Source organism: Antechinus flavipes, chromosome 3, assembly GCF_016432865.1.
Source record: "Antechinus flavipes isolate AdamAnt ecotype Samford, QLD, Australia chromosome 3, AdamAnt_v2, whole genome shotgun sequence".
Taxonomy (NCBI): Eukaryota; Metazoa; Chordata; class Mammalia; order Dasyuromorphia; family Dasyuridae; genus Antechinus; species Antechinus flavipes.
This window is the reverse complement of record NC_067400.1, coordinates 299,164,142-299,186,462: the sequence shown is the minus strand read 5'-3', so window position 1 is coordinate 299,186,462 and position 22,321 is coordinate 299,164,142. Positions and strand designations below refer to the sequence as shown.

At 34.6% G+C, this 22,321-nt stretch overlaps 1 protein-coding gene across 10 annotated transcripts in view; it reads right to left on the bottom strand.

Annotated features, from left to right (window-relative positions):
- Positions 1–287: 287 nt before the first annotated feature.
- Positions 288–22,321, bottom strand: part of BBX (BBX high mobility group box domain containing) — a 358,834-nt gene continuing 336,800 nt past the window's right edge. For 9 of the 10 annotated variants that reach the window (XM_051985230.1, XM_051985235.1, XM_051985229.1 and 6 more), the window contains 3 exons: positions 16,651–16,848; positions 14,169–14,361; positions 288–7,645 (listed from right to left, as the gene is read on the bottom strand). In XM_051985230.1, the coding sequence (XP_051841190.1) occupies positions 7,558–7,645; positions 14,169–14,361; positions 16,651–16,848 (479 nt within the window). In that variant the 3' untranslated portion in view covers positions 288–7,557. The remainder of the gene's footprint in view (positions 7,646–14,168; positions 14,362–16,650; positions 16,849–22,321) is intronic. The other variant, XM_051985238.1, reaches the window with a different exon arrangement.

Genomic DNA, 22,321 nt, shown 5'->3' with positions numbered 1-22,321 from the left:
CCAAAGCCCCCATAATATGACTGACCTTTCATAAAATTACAGAGAGCTCAAGATCTCTAAGTGGGATGGTTATAAAATCAGAAGAGTCATCTTATCTTCCCCTGCAGGGGATTTCATTTTATGTGATCATTTTCGGCCTATTGACCTGAGATTTCAGATTGCTGATGCTAGGGAAAATGTTTCCTAGAACTCATTCTAAATATCCCACTTTCCCCAAAGTACTTCACTTTTACACTTTTACAATGGCAGGAGTCTGAAAAAGATGGCGAGAATGTAGAGAAAACGGATTGAAGGAGAAAAAGATTTATTGGTGCCACAATAATTTTTTAAAAATTAAAAAGTCATTTTTAGGCTTTGTAACCTTTTTTGGCAAAAATACCTGAAGGGAGGAAAAAAGCAAGAGAATGACTAAATTAAAGAGTATCCAGCAAGTAAAAGTAGCTCCAGAAAGAAATTTATAAAGGTTGATTAGAAGGCACAATACACAAATTTTCATTCTGATACCCATAATCTTCACTCCAGTACTCATACATATTAGCTTCTTTATTGCTACATTTGTGAGTTATATGGAAACTGGAGACTGCGAAGAGGAAGTTTTCAGGAAATGCTTAATGTATATTTACAAATTATAGGAAGAAAAGTTACATGAAACACCATTTCCCCGGATTTAAACATATAAACATTGTTTTTAGTAAATGGAATAATGGCATCAGTACCATTCCCTTTAGCTATTTGTATATGACTTTTCTTAAAATCATCTAGGAGAAAGCAAGTTGAGGAAACATTTTTGTCTTGATATGCCCAATATCTAGCTCTTTAAAAACTTTTGGTTGGAACTTGTGATTTCATTGATATAAGGAATTCCTTCTATTATTACAAAAGTACAGTCCTTTTCTCCAGTCTTAAAGCTACTGCTTGCCTCTCAATATACATTATTTTGGCTAGTTTGATTAAGAAATCTTATTGTCTACACTATCTATAAAATAGTTGAATTTAACAAATATGAATTTAACCCATTCTTTGTTTTCTATATGTCCAACCTACTGGAGCAGTTTATTCAAAAGTCTGTGGTGTTCCAGGTGAATCAGGAAGTTAAAAATGGAGAAACATCAACATCTTCATAGAAGAAATAGATCAAGCTTGAAGAAGATAGGATGTGATAACCTATATACATGGTTTTGTCCAAAGAGAAAATGTATGTAATCTTTGACAAGGAAATCTCATTCAATAATTTAGAGTCCAAATCTGAGTTTTATATCATTTTAAAAATTCTATTTGCAAATATTGGTTATATTCCTTATTTCAAAGACAGACTACACATTCCAGCCTAATTTTCTGCTAAGAATGTATCATATCTTCCCCAATTCCCTGAGTCTCAGAGGTATCTAGATCTTGAGCTTGGAGATTTCGCAAAGATTATTATAATCCAACCTTTTCCCCAAGCTCATACAATTAATGGAGTCAGAAGTGAGATTTGAACCAAGGCCCTCTGACTCCCAAGTCAATATCCTCAGGGGAAAAAAAAAATGCTTCCTTCGATTAACTTCTAAACAATAAGTCAGAGAAGAGGTATTTCTTTTAAAAAAAATATGGAGAAATATTCAGAACAATTAACACAATAAAGCTGGGAAAAATGTATTAAACAATGGAAATGCCATTTGTTTTTTTTTTTTAAATAGAACGTGGGTATTTTATTTCATGAAGGCTTTTTTTTTTTTTGCCTATTTTGAAAAGATATTTTTTCAAAGCAATTCTCTATAGCTGATAATATAAGTATAAAGAAATCTATTTGAATTGTTTTCTTTAAAATATTTAAAATTTTTATTAAATATCTTTATTCAGTTTCAAGATCACAGTTAAAGTAGTTTAGCATGTTATACACATGACTTGACATGTGCACCTTTTAGAAATATCAAATTAGGTATAAGATTTTGAAGAAAAATTATATAAATGTGTATATTGACTTTTACTACACACACATCTAAGAAAGCAATAATTCTGTTGTACCATTAATGGAAATCATTTATTACATGGTATGTTTACATCAAATCTAAAGAGAACCAAGCCAATTTCTGAAAGAAAAAAAAAAAGCAATTCTGTCATGCTGAAACTGTCAACAGACTTAAGACCTGGTGGTCAGATGAAGCTGTGTCTAATTTGTGATGTCTAATAGATTCAAACCTATAATCAACACTCAGAATCAGGTGTGTAGAATCTCAGGTTGTTATTGTTGCTGTCTCCTACATTTAACTTTCGGAGAGTAAAAGACTTGTAAAATACTACTGAAATGTGAAACTTCATTGAGCTCTCTGGCCAACACCACAATATCCACAGTTCTTTAACTTCCAGAGCCAGTGTCCAGCACAAACTAACATGAGTGTGTCAATGGGGAGAAAATGTTTGTCACCCTCTTGTGGGCCACAAGGTGGGATTAGTGTGTTATTTCTCAAAATGTATTAAGTAATTTAGTTTAGAGATTATGAGGTAAGATTTGCATTTCAAAGGGAAAAGGTAATGACTTAGGTACTTGGTACCAAGTAACATACTTTGGACCAAGAAGTCTTTGGAAGAACTTAACAATGTTCATATGCCCATTAGTACTGTTAGATAAACCAATTTGGAATAAAATAAACTCTGACCACTGGCTGGAAAAAAAATAAGAATACAAAATATTTTGAAGTGTAGAATTTACCTTTCTGAAATCATTACAGCTTCTATAATACCAGACACTATTTGGCCAAAAGAGCAATCCTCATTTGGATTTGTAAGGAGAAAAGTGGGCAGAAATGATAAAAAGTATGAGAGAGAAAAACAAAAATTACTTCTCTCTTGCAACTGAATTTGATTCATCTGCTTGCAGCTTCTTTGTCCTGAAATGTCTCGAAATGTAGAAAATAATGTCTCCCATGCAAAGGGCAAGCAAGATGACTTGATATACAGTGTGACAACATTAACAGTGACTTTAAGACTAAAGCAAAGCAGTCCATTCAATAATCTACTGCACACATCTGAAAACAGATGAACTAACTGCTTCTTTTCAATGAAGTACAGTGTTAGTCAGTCTAACTCAGGATATTAAAAATATCTAAAGCCCAAACCAAAACAAATAAACAAAATGATTCTTTGGGAATGTTCGTATCAAGAAAAAGCAACCCCTGAAGAACACTGGTTTTCAAAGGGTGCCAGGCAATCTTTCTCAGAGCAAATTAACAGCTCGATTTTAGATTCCATCAAGCAGCCAACAAGAATACTTCATAGGTCAAATGAAACAGCAATAACTACAAGGCTACCACTGCCCATTTTTAGCAATACACTGTCCTCTCTGTGTGAGATGGTTCCTGGAATTTTAAACACTGCAGGTGTGAATGTGGCACTGAGGGCAAAAAGCATCAGATGGTGCAGTTTTTGAAACAGATAGGAAGTCATGAAGCTATCCTTTAAAGCAGAGGTAGCCTATCAACATTGGCCTGATCAGTGACCACTCCGTAGAGTGTAATCAAATATTAACCCATTGGTGCCATATAAACCCTGTCTTCCCTTTGCAAGGGGGGAAAATAGATTTTATATCTTCTTCCTCATTCCCCCCCCATAAAATGGTAGTCGTCTTTCTTAGAATGTAGGCTCGCCTCAGGCCCACATATTCCATAATTTCGCATATTTAAGATACATACAGTAGTTGAATTGGCAAGCAAGTGTTTCACATTAATACCAAACTTGTAATAGATGCACTTCCATCCTACTCTTTTCCTCATAAACAAACTTTCAGTTTCCTGCTTGCGATGGTTTCTGGTGCAGTTTTTTAACTTTCTTGACATTTTTCACGGATACAAAATTATAATACGATGGGCCAAAGACTGCAGAGTGCAAAAGTAAGTTTACCCTAGTCAAGGAGGGTACTGTTTTCCTGAACAAGGAAAAAAAACAGGTGATCCAAAAAGTTTGTTTCTTGATATCAAATCGGTTCATATACTTCCTTTTTTTTTTTTAAAGAAATATGGCATTTCCCATTAATTTTGAAAGTATGAATTGAAACTATGAATTGATGATTTGGGACTTTATACCTAATCAAATTTTTCAGCACGGCTTTTGGAACATTGAATTAATTGAAAAACTCATCCAGTCTTATTAAATAAAGATACTCCATTTCTGAAGTTATAGCACATTCATGAGAATAAAGACTGTCACAGGATTACAACAGCATGATTTAACCTTAAGAAGGTTTTTAATGAATTAACAGTTTTGGTCTCAAATCTGAAAAATAACCTTAGTCGGGGATCAGAACCTGTATCTCAAAATGTTTCTATGGAACATGTTTTACTTTTTCTCAACCTCATATACAGTACTCAAACAATTAAAACTTAAAAGATGACTTACAGTAATTTTTCACGCAGCTTCTCATAGGTTGTAGCTTCAGCTACTATAATACACTTTACATACCTCAAAATTACATTGGAAATACCCAGAATAACTAAATAAATAAAAGCCAAAGAAAACTGGAACAGTACTGTGTCTCCCTTTGAGACGAAATCCCCCATATCCAGCATCACAGAGAAGGGCTAGGACAATTTTTTTCAAAAGATTTATATACAGGTTTGAATCCAGAAATTAAGGTTAAATGCATAAATATTGATAATTTCAACTCAATTCAGAATGGTTTCAGAAAGATATGATACAACATATTTAGAATAAAAACAAAGCAGAAGAGCATCATATTTTGGTTTGCTTGAGATATACATAAGGTGCAACATTTTTTTTTTCTCAAGGAGGCTTGTGGGACAGTGTTTGCTGGCATACTAAAGTACACACCATAGCAATATGACTTTACAAAACAAAAAAGAATGCTATTAAAATAACTGGAAGAAAAGATAATATTAAACGTTGGTCTGAAATATTTGTGCTAACAAACTGTGTTACCTGAAAAATATCAACACCCCTCTGTAGCAGATTCAGGGCATGAGCAGTTCTAGCTATTGAAATCAAGACTTCACTCAGAGAAACAACAAGGTAAGGGTCTAGAGAACTATAAAGCTTTGCAGGATTTCTGCTGCTCTCAGTGCCTAACTGCTTAAAAATTAAGCATTTCTACAAAAAAGTTTTTATAAGTCTCTGAAAACAGTCATATCCAGTAAGTTCTCCCCACCCACCCTGCCCCACCTAAGGGAAAAGCCACTGAGGTTTAGGAAAAAGCAGATCAAGTAAGATATTAATTCACATAGAAAAAAGTAATCCTTTTGTTTCTTTTTTTGTTTTGTTTTGTTTTGTTTTTTTAAAAAAAGGTCCCATTAATATACAGCAATCTCTTAAGGAACACTAGTGAAATGTAATTGGAGGAAGATTGGAAGAGGCTCTGGCAAAAATAGACCTATTCTAAAGTGTTCTATAGAATAACAAGTTAGTACCATTGTCAAGGTGCATGGTCCGCACCGTACGATTTTTGGGTTTTTAGCTAATCTTAATTTCTAAATCACTGCTAGCAAGTGGTCCAAAAACTCCAACAGCCACCACACTGGGACCCAGCAATTTTCAAACATTCACTTTTTAAAATTTAGAAAACATTAATAAAACAGGTTCATAGTAAAAACCTAAGGTACATTGTATTTGTTGGGACTCTTTACTAGGTTTAGTGTTACCTGATTGGGGTTAAGCTGTCACCTTGGATTAACCTTTTTTCTATTCCTTCTTCCTCCAAATGCACAAAGAATATGTATTTTGAGGACATCATTCCAAATGCCTTTCATCTTCATTGCTCTCTATACAAGTTACTTTTCCATTCCTGTGTAGTATGTTGTACATATTTTCCAGCACCGAAACTGAAGTCATATCTACAACCATGAAAGGCTAAACCTAGTCTGTATTAAGAGTTACTTATTTTTTTTGTATGGCTATTACATCAAATTACAATTACAAAAAAATCATTATCAATTCAGTCAAGTATAAATAAGAAGGCCTGATAAAACCATGTAAACTCTCATCATTTTGAGACCTAATTCAAGAGCTTCAAACTCAACCTAACACTATCAAAATTCAGCCAGTATGAAGACCAATAAAAAAATTATTGCTGGAGTCCAGTAATTAAAATTTGGCATTTTTCTTTCTTTTTTTTTTTTTTTTGTGCTGTGATGCAAGAATAGGGAAATACTTTGTGCTATGGAACAAATACCCTGTAGAATTTGTAGCCTCAGACTAATTTTGATTTATCACTTTGTAGCTGTTGCTAGGAAACAAGTCACTGGGAAAGTCAGGTGGTTAAGTCAATATGTTGAATGTTCTAAGCCAGCTGATCCACTTGGCACTGGCCTATCTATGGTTTAATGCTCAAAAGCAACAAAACACAAAAAGAAATGGAAACTGGCAGGTAGATCTAGATTTGATAGCCCCACTCGAGTCAAGCATACTTCTCATTATCATTTACTCACATACCTCTTAACCAACACAAACTCTAAATGGCTCTAAAAAAAAAAACCTGCATTGCCAATTTAGGCTGTGCATAGCAATCGCAACCCAGTCCAGTGTGTCTGTGAGAGATATAAAAGGTATGTGTCTCAGAGTCCACATGAATTCAATGTCTTCAATGTTTTCAGAATAGTGAAGTAATTCTAAGGTCACTTCTGAACAATTTTTCTGTCCTTTTTTTTTTAGTTTGTTTCGTTTTTGTTTGTTTGTATCAATGTTCCACTGGTCTCTCAGACCCCTATGTAAAAAATAAAAAGAATCCTCAAGGCATGATACCATCAATAATCTGCAGGACTCTTCCTCCAACTAGGTGAAAACATACCACAACTTACCCTATGCAAATTCTCCTTAACCATTCAAGCCTAAGAAAAGACTCAGCCTATAAATAGAGTCAGACTTTTTTCTTTTTTTGCCAACAAACTACCACTCTGGTGGCAAATATAAAAGTGCAGAATATATGGACCACGAGGCTGAGCATACACCGCTAACAATGGTACGTCTGCCCATGCTGTTTGGGGTTCTCTGGAACAGGTTTTTTAATTTAATCTACAATATAAATGTAGGCATAACCTATTATATAAACCATCTTAGAACTTAAATCTTCATGTACAAAAATGACTAGGAATATCTAATAATAACTAGTGCAGTGCGTCAGTTTGTTTTTTTTTGTTGTTGTTTTTTTGTTGTTGTTGTTTTTTTGTTTTTTTTTGTTTGTTTTTTAAAGAATAACTAGATATTATACGAAACTAGTTTCACACTCTCTGGTTGGTAAAAGAGACACTGGATGAGCTACAGTAAAGGCAGCCACTTCCAAGCAACCACCAATTTACCATTAAAAGCCTTCAATAGAAAGCAAAGCTCCAGGATCATTCTCATTCTGTTCATTATCAGACAAATAACATCCCCCTCAAAGATTCTGGGTTCCAATAGGACGACCTGGCCCAAGTTGCTAACTTCTGGCTTCAAGTGAAATCTGGGCCGTGCAGGGCACCAATCACGTGTTTGCAATCTATATTTTCCATCCTATGGACTGACTAGCTTCCCTTGGTAAAGACAAGGCTAGGATATTAGGTAAAGCACAATGTTTTACAATAAAGGGGAGCTTCACTGGTCAGCGCAGGAAATAAGTACGGGAGCCTGTGGCATTTCTTTCGGCTGTCCATCATGGGCAAGAGGAGCTGCCCGCTGACTTCTGTAAAAGGAGAAGAAGAAAAAAGAAATGAATCATCTTTTAGAATCCGTCCAGCTCTGAGATCCTATAATTCAGAGACAGTTCTTGAAGAATGGAACAAATAACAAAGGCTTTTCAGTATCTTGCTGAACAGCTGCTGATATTTTGGCGTCAATTATATTGCTTAGTTAAAACTGTTGTCATTTTAAATTGTCTCACTTTCAAAGAATTTTAAGTTTTCATTTCCTCACCTCATCTGACTTTACCTTGATTCTCCATGAGAGGGAATTGTACCCCAATTTATTCTCCTCTTTTTAAAGATGGGGTACTATCCATCCAGGTATCAGTCAATTCAAAGTCTCACCAAAAGTGACAAGTGGCCAGAGGAAATGGAGTCAGACTTGGGCTCTTGACTTCTAAGTCAAGCAATGTAGAAACTGAACTAAGCTGATTCTGAGTCTGGGCTACAACTGAATCGGGTTATGTAAAGGAGTACATATGTTATTATTGATTTAACCTTTCAAACTCATCACATTTTCATCCAAAGTACTGCAGTTGCTATCCAAAGGCTGAAATCATCTAAGACATATAACAATTCACATTTACTTTACTACATTTTTACTAGTTTCCTTTGATGTACTGGATAAAATGGATACCTAGGATATATGACAAATTTTCAGGTTTCCTGAACTCTGGTTAAGCTCACTGAACCAGTTTAAGAATTATGGATTTAAACATACAAACTACAAAAAGTATAAGAACCAAACTTCTGGCTTAATCTGTCTAATAAAGTGTGCATGTTTTAAGTGCAACCTGCTACATCTGTTCCACTATCTGTTAAAAAAAAAAAAAATCTAATGGGAAAGGGAAACCAAGATGGCTTTTACTTATTTCTAATTTAATGTTCTCCACTCTCTTTGATGTGTCCAAGGAGAAAGTGGATAATACATGAACACATATTAAGGTACCCCACAATGAAGGAAAAATAAGAAAAAAGGGAAAAGATGATAAATTGTAGAAAAGGCCATTGTTGGAAAAGCTTGATAGTTTCTAAATCTGAACATGCCTCATTTGCACTGAATTCAGGATTAAGCAGGAGAGGGAAAAGAGAAAAAGGACAAGAAAAGGGGAAAGATACAAACTCATGCTTATATATTTATCCTCTCTATGGGGGAAGCTGCTTTCCTATGTTAGATTCCTACAAGTATCCCAAATGTCATGAGCCACAGGTTTTTTTCATTTGCTTATTTTTCCCTTAACTTTGCATAGTGATTAACCAAAGTTATGTTTATCAGAACCATGAAGACAATGAATCTTAATCAATGTTCATTTAGTGAGTAATATCCCATAAAATAATGTTAAACCCCTCACAAAGAGCAGTGACAGAACCATTTTCAAAGAAAGATGCCAAATGATGGTAATTAAATATTCCAAAGTTTGATTTCTCTAAGGTAAGTTACAAATCATGTGATGTTGATAACGAATTTAAGTAACATAATCAAGGAAAAATCAGACCTCTAACTCCTGCTATTTTCCCTTTCCTTTCCATATGTGAATTCTAACTGTCCTTCAAATTCTATTTAAGGTATTGCTTTTTTTTTTTTTTTTTGAAGTCTTCCCTATACCCACTCTGGTACACCTAAATCTAACCTTCTGAATTCTAGTATTATTGAATTATAACACTTTCATTCCATCAAAGGCTTAAAAGGATCTTGTTCTTATTGTTTATAATGAGTCAATTACAAATGTGGAGATATTATATATGAATATGTAATATGACTAATTATTTACCATTCATTTGACAAAGTTAATTTTTTTATGCATACATTTTTTTTTTGTCTCCCCAACTGGATTGTAAGCTTCTTTACAGGAAGAAATCCTTTGCTCATATAATCCAATGGATTTGTAATAGCATTAATGCATATATTTCCTTTAATCATGCAGAGTGAAACCCTTCCTTTCAATGAGACTTTCACTGACATCCTCCCATGTGTTCACCATAAAGGGATTATACAATGTGCTAGAGGCCTTCCTTGAGTTTTCCCAACATTATGAGAATACAAATTCAGCATATTCTTTCTCCTTTGCTCTTGCCACATTGCCAACTATCTCCTTTTTGGCTTTATGTTTCTTCAATAGATCCTTCACTCTGTTTTCCCTTTTTAATTCCTTGTTTGTAATGTGCTACAGCCTATACACCTTCACAATAGATTCTCCACTACCTATTAGCTGATGCCCAGTTTCAATTCTCTGGCAATATCATTGTTCCATAACTTACAACAAAAAACATCTTAGAAGAAAACTGGCATTGTGAAGATGGGCTTTTCTCATCTTTTCTTCAGTACTATTTCTACTAAAGCATCTTAAGTATTATACTATTAGAGCCCAAATATAGTGTTCATCATGATCACAGAGAAATCACTGTATAAATTTTCTATAGATTTTCTCTATTCTTTATCTCCTTGTCATCTTCCTTTTTGTTTCATCCTTACACGACTCTGCCTAGATGCCAGAGCTTAGCATATTACTTGATACATAGTACAAATTTAATATTACTGATTGATTGATTTGGTCTTGCTGAGATCTTCAAATATTTTTTTTCAAAAAATTTCCCCCTTTCATTTCTCCTTTTCTTTTTAAAGATACCACTAATCATAAGTTAGAATAAAACACAAACTTGTCTTTTTGGCATTTAAAGTCCTTCACAATATGGCATCAGCTTAAATTTCCAGGCTGATTACGCATTACTCCCCCTCACATGCTCTGTTTTCTAGCCAAAATGGCCTCGTAGCTGTTCTTCCAACTCTGTCTTTGCACAGGCTATATCATCTGCTATATCTAGATCCTTGCCTTCCTCACTTTTATATCTTAGAGTTCTTATCTCCCTTGAAGGCTCTATTCAAGGACTTTCTTTTGAGAAACTTTCTTGACTCACTCATTCATTGGTGCCTTCCTCCTCTGAGGATCATTTGTGATTTTTTTTAAAAATTATTTATCCTGTATTTGCTTAACTACAAATATTCTGTACCTCTAAGTTCCTTGAGAGCAAGGATTGTCTCATTCTGTGTTTAATATAGATTGATAAATCTAGTACACTGCTTGATAAATGCTTGGCTGATTGAGCATCTTTATATGATTTTAGAAATAAATATTTATTATACATTAATGTTACCCTTGGCTGCCACATTTCTACCTTGAAAAATAAATCAAATATTTGCTGTTGCGTTAAGGATTGGGGTAACTAATAGTTAAATCTCTGGAAGATGTATTTGGTGTTCATATCTTTTCATTCATCTATTTTCCATTTTTCAGTATTAGCAACTTGCTTTAACAGGTTATATTGAAATCAATTTAATTGTCCTCCTTTTTAAAGTTTTTATTTTTTCTTATGCATTCATTTGATCTCTGGGTCTGTACATATAAAGTTGATTAATGAACTCTCTCCATAGGAGTATTAAGCAATTTCATTTTTTGTTCTTTTATTCAGTATTCATCATACCTGATGCCTTTGGATTCTTTTTTTTTTAAGAAGAGAAGTCATGATACTGGTGGTTTCAGCATTTTTTATTGTCTTCATCTACACTGACTTTGCATTCAAGTCACTGAGCTTCAAAGAATAAGACTAATTTAATTTGGAGGTTCTAATTGCTTTCAGTAAACCTGCTCTACCTCTTCATCTTCTAAAACAGATGTTGTCACATATGCTCTCATGATTTCTGTGATGGCCTTTTTCCAAATATTTATCATGATTCTGCAATGTAAAATGACCAAACCACCTATGAACATCTCCTTGTTTCCTTTGGACATATAATAAAACTTTTTCTGCCAACTTCTATTTCCAAAAAGAACCAGCGAACTACCCTTCTATTTAGTTTTAACTTCCTTCTGCCTTTTGAGTCATTTATGGTAAGGATCTAAGATGGATGTAATTCAGTTCTTCAGTAGAATATCCTCTAATTGGTCATTTAGAGTACGACTAGCTAAGTTAATATTTATAGAGAGCCTAAAAATCATGTGATTCTTTAATGGCATGGGTAGGGGCATTCTGTCACTTCACTACAGAAGCTGACAGGTTGCTGCCAAGGTACATTTTTAATAGGTTGTCATGGCTAAAGAATTTATAATCAAGTATCCAGTATACTGACAATGAGCCTCTCTATACCTTAAAGAGGCAAGGATGCTTCTCAGAAACAAGATACAATCTGTTCATGGGACCATACTATGAGCTCTTCCAACATATCAGATCCCTCCATACTACAATGATACAGAGAAGCAGGAATTATTTTATTTATTTCATTATATAAAACTTCTTCTTAAACCCCCAAGTACTCACTATAGTGTTTTGACAACTGTAAATATTGTTAGGAAGTTATAGCTATATTTGTGCAAATTATAAGATATTTAGTTTCTGGAAAATTGTAATAATCTAAAACCCGAGGAGACAACATATCGTTGTTGTCATTTTTAGTGATGTCCAACTATTCGTGATGACATTTGAGGTTTTCTTGGCAAAGATAGCATGGTATTTTTGTCACTTCCTTTTCCAGCTCATTTGACAGATGAGGAAACTGAGACAAACAGGGCTAAGTGACTTACCCAGAGTCACACAACTAGGAAATATCTGAGGTTGAATTTGAATTTATGAACATGAGTGAATCTTCCTAACTCCAAGCCCAGTGTTCTACCTACTGTGCAATACAGAGTTTATCCTACATGGCACTGTATAATTTGAAGTAATTAAAAGTAATCTGATTTTGCAATTTGAAGACCTGGGTTCAATTATCTGTCAACAACTCTCTGTATGATCTAGACAAGTCACCTCACCTTTTATAGCTATAAAATAAGACAGTCAAAGACTACATAATCTCTAAGATTTCTTCCCACTTTAAATTCTATGAGCTATTTGTGACATAAGTATAGATCTTACAACATGCTAATTGAAAAGAGAAAAAGAAAGTCTGTGCTCTGGCTTTAACTTCAGTTTGTCCTACATTTTGAAGACATCAGATAGCAGAGGCCTTACCTCATTTTTCAAGGAAAAAAATAAGAAAAAAGCAATTTAGAAAAGATAGCCAAAATGTGTATTCAGTAAAGGACTCTCTATTAATTTCTTTAAAAGAAAATTCTCTAAATGCACTTAAAATATTACCTTGTATTTGAGAAGTACTTTAAAATTTCCAAAGGGCTCTGTGTGCCCAAAGCATTTACTAGGTGCTTTATAAATGCTGGGTATTGCTGAATGAATCTTTTATTTCATTTGATGTTCACAATAATGACAAAAAAACTGAAGTGATGAATAGTTATCTGCTGCATGTGGTAAATTAGTAGCACAATGTGAAAAAAATGTGGGCTCCCTAACTGTTGGGTCCGTGCACTCTTCCCAAACTACACTCTCTCCTTATAGTTTATTTTACAATGTGAGGTTCACTTGTAGAATTTGTAGAACAATAGTAGTCCTATTAATTATATATATATATATGTGTGTGTGTGTGTATATATATATATATATATATATAATAAATTATAAATTATAAATTAATGTTATACACATAGATTATATATACATTATTATAATACATATCTTGTATTAAAATACTTATGTATAATATATAATAATTATAACATAATATGTATAATGCATACATAGTATGTATTATAATAATGTAATAGTACACACAATATGTATAAAATCATTATATATTGTATGCATATGCAAGCTAATTAGTAACATGGAAAACAGAAGACAACATTAGCCAAGCAAAATATGCTAATACTAGTATGTGACATTATTATATATAATAACGTAATAAAATGGCATATGGAACTACATGATGTAACATAGCAATTACAGAATATATTATATGAGATATGGTATTAAGGTAATATACAGTCATCTAACACACACACACACACATATATATTTATTTACATGACATTTATAATGTATATTATAGTAATATGTACTTGTAGTTCACAATATGCTAATACATAATAATTATATATTAAATATAACAAAATAATATATTAACAGTACATAATAGGCAACTAGTTGAAAAAAGACAAAGAAAGCCTCTATTCTGATTTTAATTTCAGTTTTTTCTGAATTTTGAAGATATCAGAGGCCTTAATTACATATTTATTTGAATATATAATGTCATAATATTATAATAGTATATTATATCTAATGTTTTAGATTATATTAATATATCCCATAGTATTCTATTATTCAATATACATTATTTAATACATAATGCTATTATATATGATATATGAATAAAAGTATATTTGCTTGGCCAATTTTCTCTTCCATGTTTTTCCATGTAACTAATTCGTTTGTGTAAGCAATACAAGGTGACAGGCTCAGCAAAATATGAAACAAAATCCTGAGAGATGACATGGCTCTATTCGGCCATGAAAAAAATGAACATCTGACCGCCGGAATGGGGTTTGTCTAGATTTGGAGGCTGCCTTCTTTGGATCCGTTCTGCCAAAGAAAGGCAAGAGCCTACAAGACTGGGTAGAAGGCAACTTCCCACCAGCTCACCTGTGTACATTCTCCATTGCTGCTACTTCAGCCAGGGCAGCCAGGCTGAAGAAGGCAGACACGGCTGGCATGTCTGGTGTGATACTACGAATCTCCTCTGCTTCGATGTTTTGGGAGCATTCCTCATTGCAATCGATATCTGTAGCTGATGCTTTAGGGAGACTACCCTGCAGTTGTTCCTTGGGTTTGTCATCTGTAACAAAAGAAAGATTTATCAAAGAGGATTTAGCCCTACCAGCTTGTAGACAAAAGAGAAAGAAGATTCTGTGGCACTTACTGGTTAAGAAGGTAACATTCCTTCCCAATTCCCCTTGATATATACCGAGAATATAATGGCTTATACAGATTCTCTTCTTCCAGAGCAACAAGGCTCCTTTATTAAGCCCAGTCCTTCCCATGGGCAGCATTATTCTCAAAAGCTGAGTTGAAAAGAGTTTAATCAGAAGCCAAGTTGAAAAGAGTTTAAGAGATTGATCCAAGGCCACAGAATGGGTCAGGATTGGATTAGAGGAGGGAAAAAAGCCCAAGTTAAAATACAGCTTGAGGAAACTTCGGTAGAGGGGCATTTAAGATACCCAGAGAATACAAATGCTTGTGATGAAATATGAATGTTAAGTCTGCAGTGGTTAAGAATGATCGTATCCCTCCCTGAATTGCTTTTAATTAATTAAATTGATTACTGTATTACCAAATACCCCAGGTTCTTTCTTCTTCTTTTGGGGACCTGATATTTCTTTGCCTAATTATATCATTTCTGACTGAAAGTAAAGGGTTTCTGGTTATTCAGTGTTTAGGAGACCAGATTCAAAGTATCTATTAAAAGCTGATGAGCCTGTGTGACCCTGGGTCACAAGTGCCTCAGCCAAAAAAACAACAACAACAAAAAAAAAAATGGATGAGGTTACTTCCCTTTTTTGCAGAGTTGGGGGACTCTGAGAATGGAAAATTACATATATTATCAGGCTTCATAGGAAGTATTACATACAGTATCGTTGATGTACTGGTCTGTTTCATGAACTACATTGTTTATGAACATGTCCGAAAAATGACTTGATGGGAAAGACATACATTCGAAGGCAAGAGTATGCTATAATAAAAATAAGACAAAATAGACCTGTATGAAATGTAACTCAAATATCTCTACTGGAAAATAGCAATAATTTCTTCATTTGACCATGTTGTCTTGGTAGAAGAGGTATTCTTATCAGAGTTTTAAAGGCAATTTTAAATTAAGGAGCAAATAGTAATGGCCTTAAAGTGTCTTGTATTAGAACATAAAAATTCCATGATTCCTTACTGCATTAAAAATGGAAGCATCATCTAAAGACTTTCAGTTTTAAAAAGTCAACGCCTTGCCATATGCTGCAATGTGAAAAGTTCTAAAAGAAAGAAAAACCAGCCCAACACATGTATAATATATAAGAAAAAGTCATTGAAATTCCTCATTTTGCTGTCCTTCAAGTGACAACGTTGGTTTAAAATTAATTTAATAAACTCTTTGCTTCTCTTAATGTTTAATTTTACTTAAATGAAAGTGCATTTAAATGTAATACATAGGAAATACAAAAATCTGACTCCTGAAAAAGCTGTAGGAACATTCTACAGTTGCTGAAAAGCCACAAAGCTACAGTTACAATAGCTAATGTTAGGTACTTGGGAATCGTGAAGTCTGCAAAGCATAACGCAATGAACCTCAATTTGTTTTTACACCTGGAATTTCTGAAACCGTTCTAGCCACGAGTCTAGTATGTCAGATAAGCAAAAACATCCGAGGATAAGTTATGAACTGGAACTTCTTTAGGGTTTTGGATGTAAGAAATAAAAGCCATGCCTAGAACTAGTTTGATTCTAGCAGCTGAAAAATCTAGGACTGGAAAACCTGGCTTTCAGTAAAGCAAATAATATATGGTAAGTTATGAGACAGATCAAATGTTAAATCTTAAAATCTTAAAAAATCTTAAAAAAATTAAAAACAAGGGCAGCTAGGTGGTGCAGAAGATCAGGAGGACCTGAGTTCAAATACAGCCTCAGACACTTCCTAGTTGTTGGACTCTGTGCAAGTCACTTAACCCTAATTGCCTCAGAAAAAAAAAAAGTACTCTTCCTTCCCCCCTGCCCCCCTTCTCTCAAAAGGAAAAGCATATAGGATTAAATAGCCCCATAATTCTCAGAGAGCCTCAGACATTCTGTCTTGAGAAAGAGCTGTTTTTGTAATCTATAGGACGACAAATAAATTTCAAGATTTCACTAGAATCCATTCCCAAAAAACTCTATAGAAATCCTTACTTATAGTAGCTTTCTGAAATCTGTTTAAGTGCCTTGATATAGAAACCCTTCTACCTCCCAACACCCAGTCCAGGACATGTTTAAAACCCCACCTAGAACCTAGAACCGCTCCCTCTAGGACGCTGTGAAATCTGGCAGGCTTCCCTCCCTGGCTCCCCAGCAGGCCCCTTTTTCCTCATCCATCTCATCTCCTTACCCAAAGTACCTCCTGCTGGTGACACCCGGCCATCTGCGGTCCTGACGAGATGCGTGATCTTCGTTTTCCTGGCTTTCCTTTTCTGGCTGCCAACCAAAGGCTCTTGCGTTGTTGTTGGCTCTGGAGTGCTTGGAACTGATGGGGCATCTTTAGTCTTGCGGAGAGGCTCAGTGGTGGTTTTATCTTCTGAAAGTATGGCTGAAATAAGTCAATGATAGGAAATGCAAATTAAAACACCAACGGGGAGAGCTCAGACACCTACTTGTAGCCTGGCCTATGGACTAGGCTACAGAGAAAGTCAGACAGGAAAGGCAGGGAGTGGGCAATCTGTACACGTCTTCCATACACAGGAAATTCACTTTCCCCTCAGGTACAGAAAAGGAGAGCTGGATTTGGGGCACTGTGTGAAAATGTTTGGGACTTTTGGCTTAGTGAGAAAGGGCAGAATTTACCCAAAGTTCATGCAGGTTGAGGCAATATTCCTTAAATTAAAGGAGTCTACTATTACCATGTATGATTCCATTACCTTAGAATAAAGCTAGAAGAAACCGTCTGTGTTGAGTTCCTTTTCCTTTCTTGTCCTAATGCACGTCATTATACTTATATAACCTATATACAAGGTCATATATGCTCACAGAGCTGGAAAGGACCTGAGAGTACAATCTCTTTTTTCAAATGGCAGGGAGGAAGTTAAAGGACTTGACTAAAGTCAAAGAGTTAGGCTGTTGCAAAGAAAGCTATTTACAAACTGACAAATACTTTTATAAAATTATCCCTCCTTGTTTTATTAATATTTTCTACTTAGAAAGGAAGGATAGACATTCATGAATCCAGTGCAGGATCCTCATACCCGCTCACTTTCGGCTGAACCCAGTGAGGTAAAGCATTTTTAGTAGAAGGTGTGAGAGGAAACTAGTTCACAGACTTTCATTTTCTTCCAAAAGGGAGTAACTTAATCCATAATGCTATAGTAACAAAACTATGGTTTATGGGGCAAGGACTTTCTCCCTAAGGTGGAAGGCAGAATATGAGTTTGTTTCTCTAACAAAGTCATTTAGTGATCTTTGTCAAACATTCATTAGGTGACTATGCAAATATGAATTAATTATCTATTAATAACAACATCAGGAAACTTGGGATCAAATCTTCTCTACTAGAAGTATGGAAAAGTTACAACTCTCAGCAGCCCATGCAAGTCTTCTAAAACTATGAAAAAAAGACTAGTGCCTGATTTGTAATTACCTAAACTGAGATTTCTACCCTGAATTTCCTAAAACAATTAAATCACAGGACCAGACTCCTCACTCTACCACCAAATTTTTTTTAAAGAATGTTATTTTTCATTTGATCTCCATTTAGTCAGAATTAATATTTGCAGTCCCATCTGGGGTTTTTTTGGGGGGAGGGGAAGGGAAGAATTGAGATGAAGTGAAGACAAGGAACCTGAAAATATATTTTTACTTAATATAGGGGGATAAACATAGCTTAGTTTTCCCAAAGGAAGCAATCAAAAACTCAGTGCTAGCCACGAGATAATTCTTTATGGAAAGAGCAGAGAGTGGATCAGGTGACTAAGATGATGTGTTTTGATATTTCAGGGAAATAAAATCTGAAGATAATTGAAGGTGCTATTAGAAGTATTATGTAGGGATAGAGAGAGAAATACAGAGACAGAGTTGAAGAAAAAAGCTTAAGTTAATGAAAGGCAGAACATGTTAAGAGCAAAACAAGATAAGAGTAAAAGTAGAAGTATGTGTTTATGTGGGTACACATGCACATATGACCACAGACACTCACATGGGTCACAAATCCTTTTCAATTTTTTTACTCTAACTCTCCAAAGAGTTATTTTATAAGTCTGCCCCTGGGGGAGGAGTATTATGAATTCACAAGGTCTTTAATCTGAAAGTTACAGCATCTCATCCCTAAAAGACTTAGAAGGCTAAAATAATTTGCATTTACTCTAACAGAAAAGATGCTCAGCAGAAATCATTCCATGATTTGAGGCTTGGCTTCTTGCCTAGATGTAGAGTAATGAGGAAATACAGTAAAAGTCCTGCTCCCAAACAAATACTTTGGCAATGCTTTGAAACACTCTTGTCAAGCAAGTCACCAGAAACTGGATGGGGAAAAAAGGGCTCCTTTCAAGTTATAGACTTGGATCCAAGCCATACAAAGCTCCCTTAATAATATGAGATGTTTATTTCCTGAGTGAGCCAATTATTTGGGCTCATAAAACTTAATAGTTTTATGTTTGGGCTATCTTAAAGCATTATCTCTATATACTTCAAGATTCTAAGAAAAATTTTTGGAAGGAACAGCAATATAACAAAAAGCTGCTAAAAAAGACGGGGGTTGGGGGGGAGCAATTTAGATGGGAATAAAAATCAAGAGAAAAACAATCATTAGGCTAATGTTGGAAAGTCAAGGCTTTACATAAATCTGAAGGAATTTTAACCACTATTCAACTAAAAACATTAAATAACCTCCACTACACATCTCTTTGTCCCCAGCGTTCTCGGTCTCCTGGTTCATATGTTAATTGCATCTGCTATTGATATCAAGGGCAAAACAAGGTGGGAATCAGGAGGAGGAGAATATTGCAATTGATTCTTCAACATATTCTAGACAGAAGCAGCTTCAATCCTTCCTAACCCCACAGGAACACTAGGACTCATTAAGATAAATGGGTGGCAAAAACTCCAGGCAAATTAAGGAAAAATTTCCTAGGTGGCAAAAGAAGAGGTACCCGTTTTGGAAAAAGATATGTAGCAGATTTTTCTTCTCCCAAAACTTTTTATAGAAACCATTGCATCCCAATCTGAAAAAAAGATGCCTGATTACTTCTGGGCAGAGATCAGTTTGAAAAGAAAATTAAATGAGATAATATTTGTAAAGCACTGTGTAAGCTCTTAAAATACTTATTTCCTTCCTTGCTAATCATGATTAATTTTTCTGTATTCTGACAATGGTTAGCGAGGCTCTGGGAGAAAGCAAGGGATGGCTGGGAATGAAAAATAAGTTCTGGCCACTGGTACCCAGAAGTTAAGTTATCAAGACTGTCCCAATGGGAAGCTATAACTCAGAAAATATATAGATGATTAGGTCAAAGTGTCAGTGGACCAAAAACCAGGCAAACAATCAGGAAACAGATAAAATGGAACTGGATATCAAAAAAAAAAAAAAAAAAAAAAAAAAGATAAAGGAAAAACAAGAAATGGAGTTAATATACAGAAATAATATACCAGTAATTAGAACGTCTTGAATCTGAGACTACTCTGATCTAGACGGGAAACTTTCTGTGTGCTTTCTGCTAATGTAAAATCTAATTTATCCCAAGATAGGGGCTCTTGGAGAGACAGTATGGCTTAATAAAGAGAGGGCCAGTCCCGATGTCCAAAAGACCTTGGGCTCAAGTCTTAATTCCTGATCCAAACTGTTGCATGACTTCAGGTAAGTCATAAGCTCTAAGTTCATGACAAAACTCTATATCTGTAGAACAAATGAGCTTCTTCATTGAGAGTTCCAGAGCCATGAAAATATGCTTTAAAAAGGCTACCTGATTTAAAAACAATACTAATAATCAAGAAGAAGTCTCCAGTATACTGGATAGATTCCCTATTGAAAATTTATGAGTAGACATAGTCAAAAATTGCACAGGATGAAAAATATAGTTGGACTGGAATGCTGGGGTCAATAACATCAGGGAAACTATATGAAACCTATTTAATTGTATGATTCAGGGAAAGTCACTAAACCCTGTTTGTCTCAGTTTCCTCACCTGTAAGCTGGAGAAAGAATTGGCAAACTACTCTAGTATCTTTGCCACAAAAACTTGGAATGGGATCACAAAGTCAGACAAAACTGAAAAGTCTGAACAATAATGACAACAAAACACAAATGTTCAAGTGAGGTCACCTGCTGTACAGAACTCTCCAGGGCAGAACCAACCAGATTAAAATTAACTGGTTCAGCAAAGTAAATAGAAATGCAATATAATATAATGGATATATGATAATAATCTGAGGTTTTCTTACATTATTAATATGCAGCCCTACAGGGATCTATTTTAAAAGTTAAGTTTTACACCATTGCATTAAAAGATTAGAGGCTCTTTGGAAGGATGTTAAGGAATGGTAAGATGGTAAGATGTTAACTTGGGTCTAGTGGAAACCACCAAATAAGGGCAGACTGAAAATGTCACTTACAATTTTGACCTTACTCTAAACTCCGTGCTTCTGAAGGAAAATGGATTTTGGCTTGGCCCTATCCACTGGAGAAGATGTAAGACAAAGAGTGATAGAGAAAAAGGAAGAATATTTATAAGATTTGAGTACTTAAAGCTAGAAGGGTCCTGTAGAGCTCACGCTGACCAACTCCCTAATTTTATAGATGAGGAAAATGAGGGTCAGTTAAGTGAAAGGTCTTATCCAAGATCACACAAGTCATAAACAGGATAGCTAAGATTCAGAGCCAGGTTCTTTCCTAATTGTGAAATCCACTTTTTTTTGTATTTGTGTTTGAAATATCTAATTTTGTATACCACACACTTTAGGAAGCAAAGGCAGATCTGAATCAAGATGAATCAGAGAAAGCAAACTTTCCTTGGCAAATTATAAGAAAATCATGAGGGGGTAAAATAAAGAGCTGTTCAAAGAGACAAATATGTTTAAAAATGGAATACCAAGATACCAAAATAGATTGTATACAAATACAACAATAAACTTTATTATTTTATAATTGTCGGTCACAGAAGATATGAGGGAAAAACATCTGATTTTTTTTTTTTCCTTTTGAGGTAAATGAATGACTCATGTCGTAGAGGGAAGTAAGGTATATATATATATAAAGCACTCACCTAAAGAAAAATAGCTAACATCTATATAGTGTTTACCACATGCCAGCAATTGTGCTGTCATGTAACAGACACTTTACAATTATTATTTCATTTGATTCTCACAGCAAACTTAGAAAGTAGCTATTACTATTATCCCCATTTTAAGGATGAGAAAACTGAAGGAAATAGAGAATTACATGACTTGCTCTAGATCAATCAGCTAGTAAGAATTTGTGGTCCGTTTTGAACTCATCTTCCTCCAGGTCCAACAACTTAACCACTGTATCACTTAGCTGCCATATACTTTTTTTTCCTTTTTGTCTTTAAGAAATTATAGAAAGCTATCCAGTATTAAGGAACAAGTCCAGAGATATTAGCTTTAATAAAATGAGTCCACAATTATAACATGTAATTTTCAAGAGACAAAGAAAAAATAAAACAAAAACCTAAATCATTAATCAACATTAAAAATATAGCAAGAATATCTTGCTTTCCAAACTTTATCCAGCAGTGGGGGAAGTAAAGGGTATCTAAGAACCCCTCGGCCTCCAGAGTACTAAAGAACTGTGAATTCACATTGCAAAGAAAGATTCAAACTCACACTAAAATTATGATCAAATCTGAAATCTTTCTCCCTTAGGTTAGTCTCATAAGAGTTGAAACAGCAGTCAGGTATTTGATGGAACATGAAAAATAAATCAATGAAACTAATCTAACTCATCCTGGGAGGCATTAAAAACCATCCATTCAAAATGGACGACAAAGATTGAATGGCTTGGGTGCTACTGATTCTTTTTAGAAGTAGAAATGAAAACCCCGGCACTTGTAATTTTT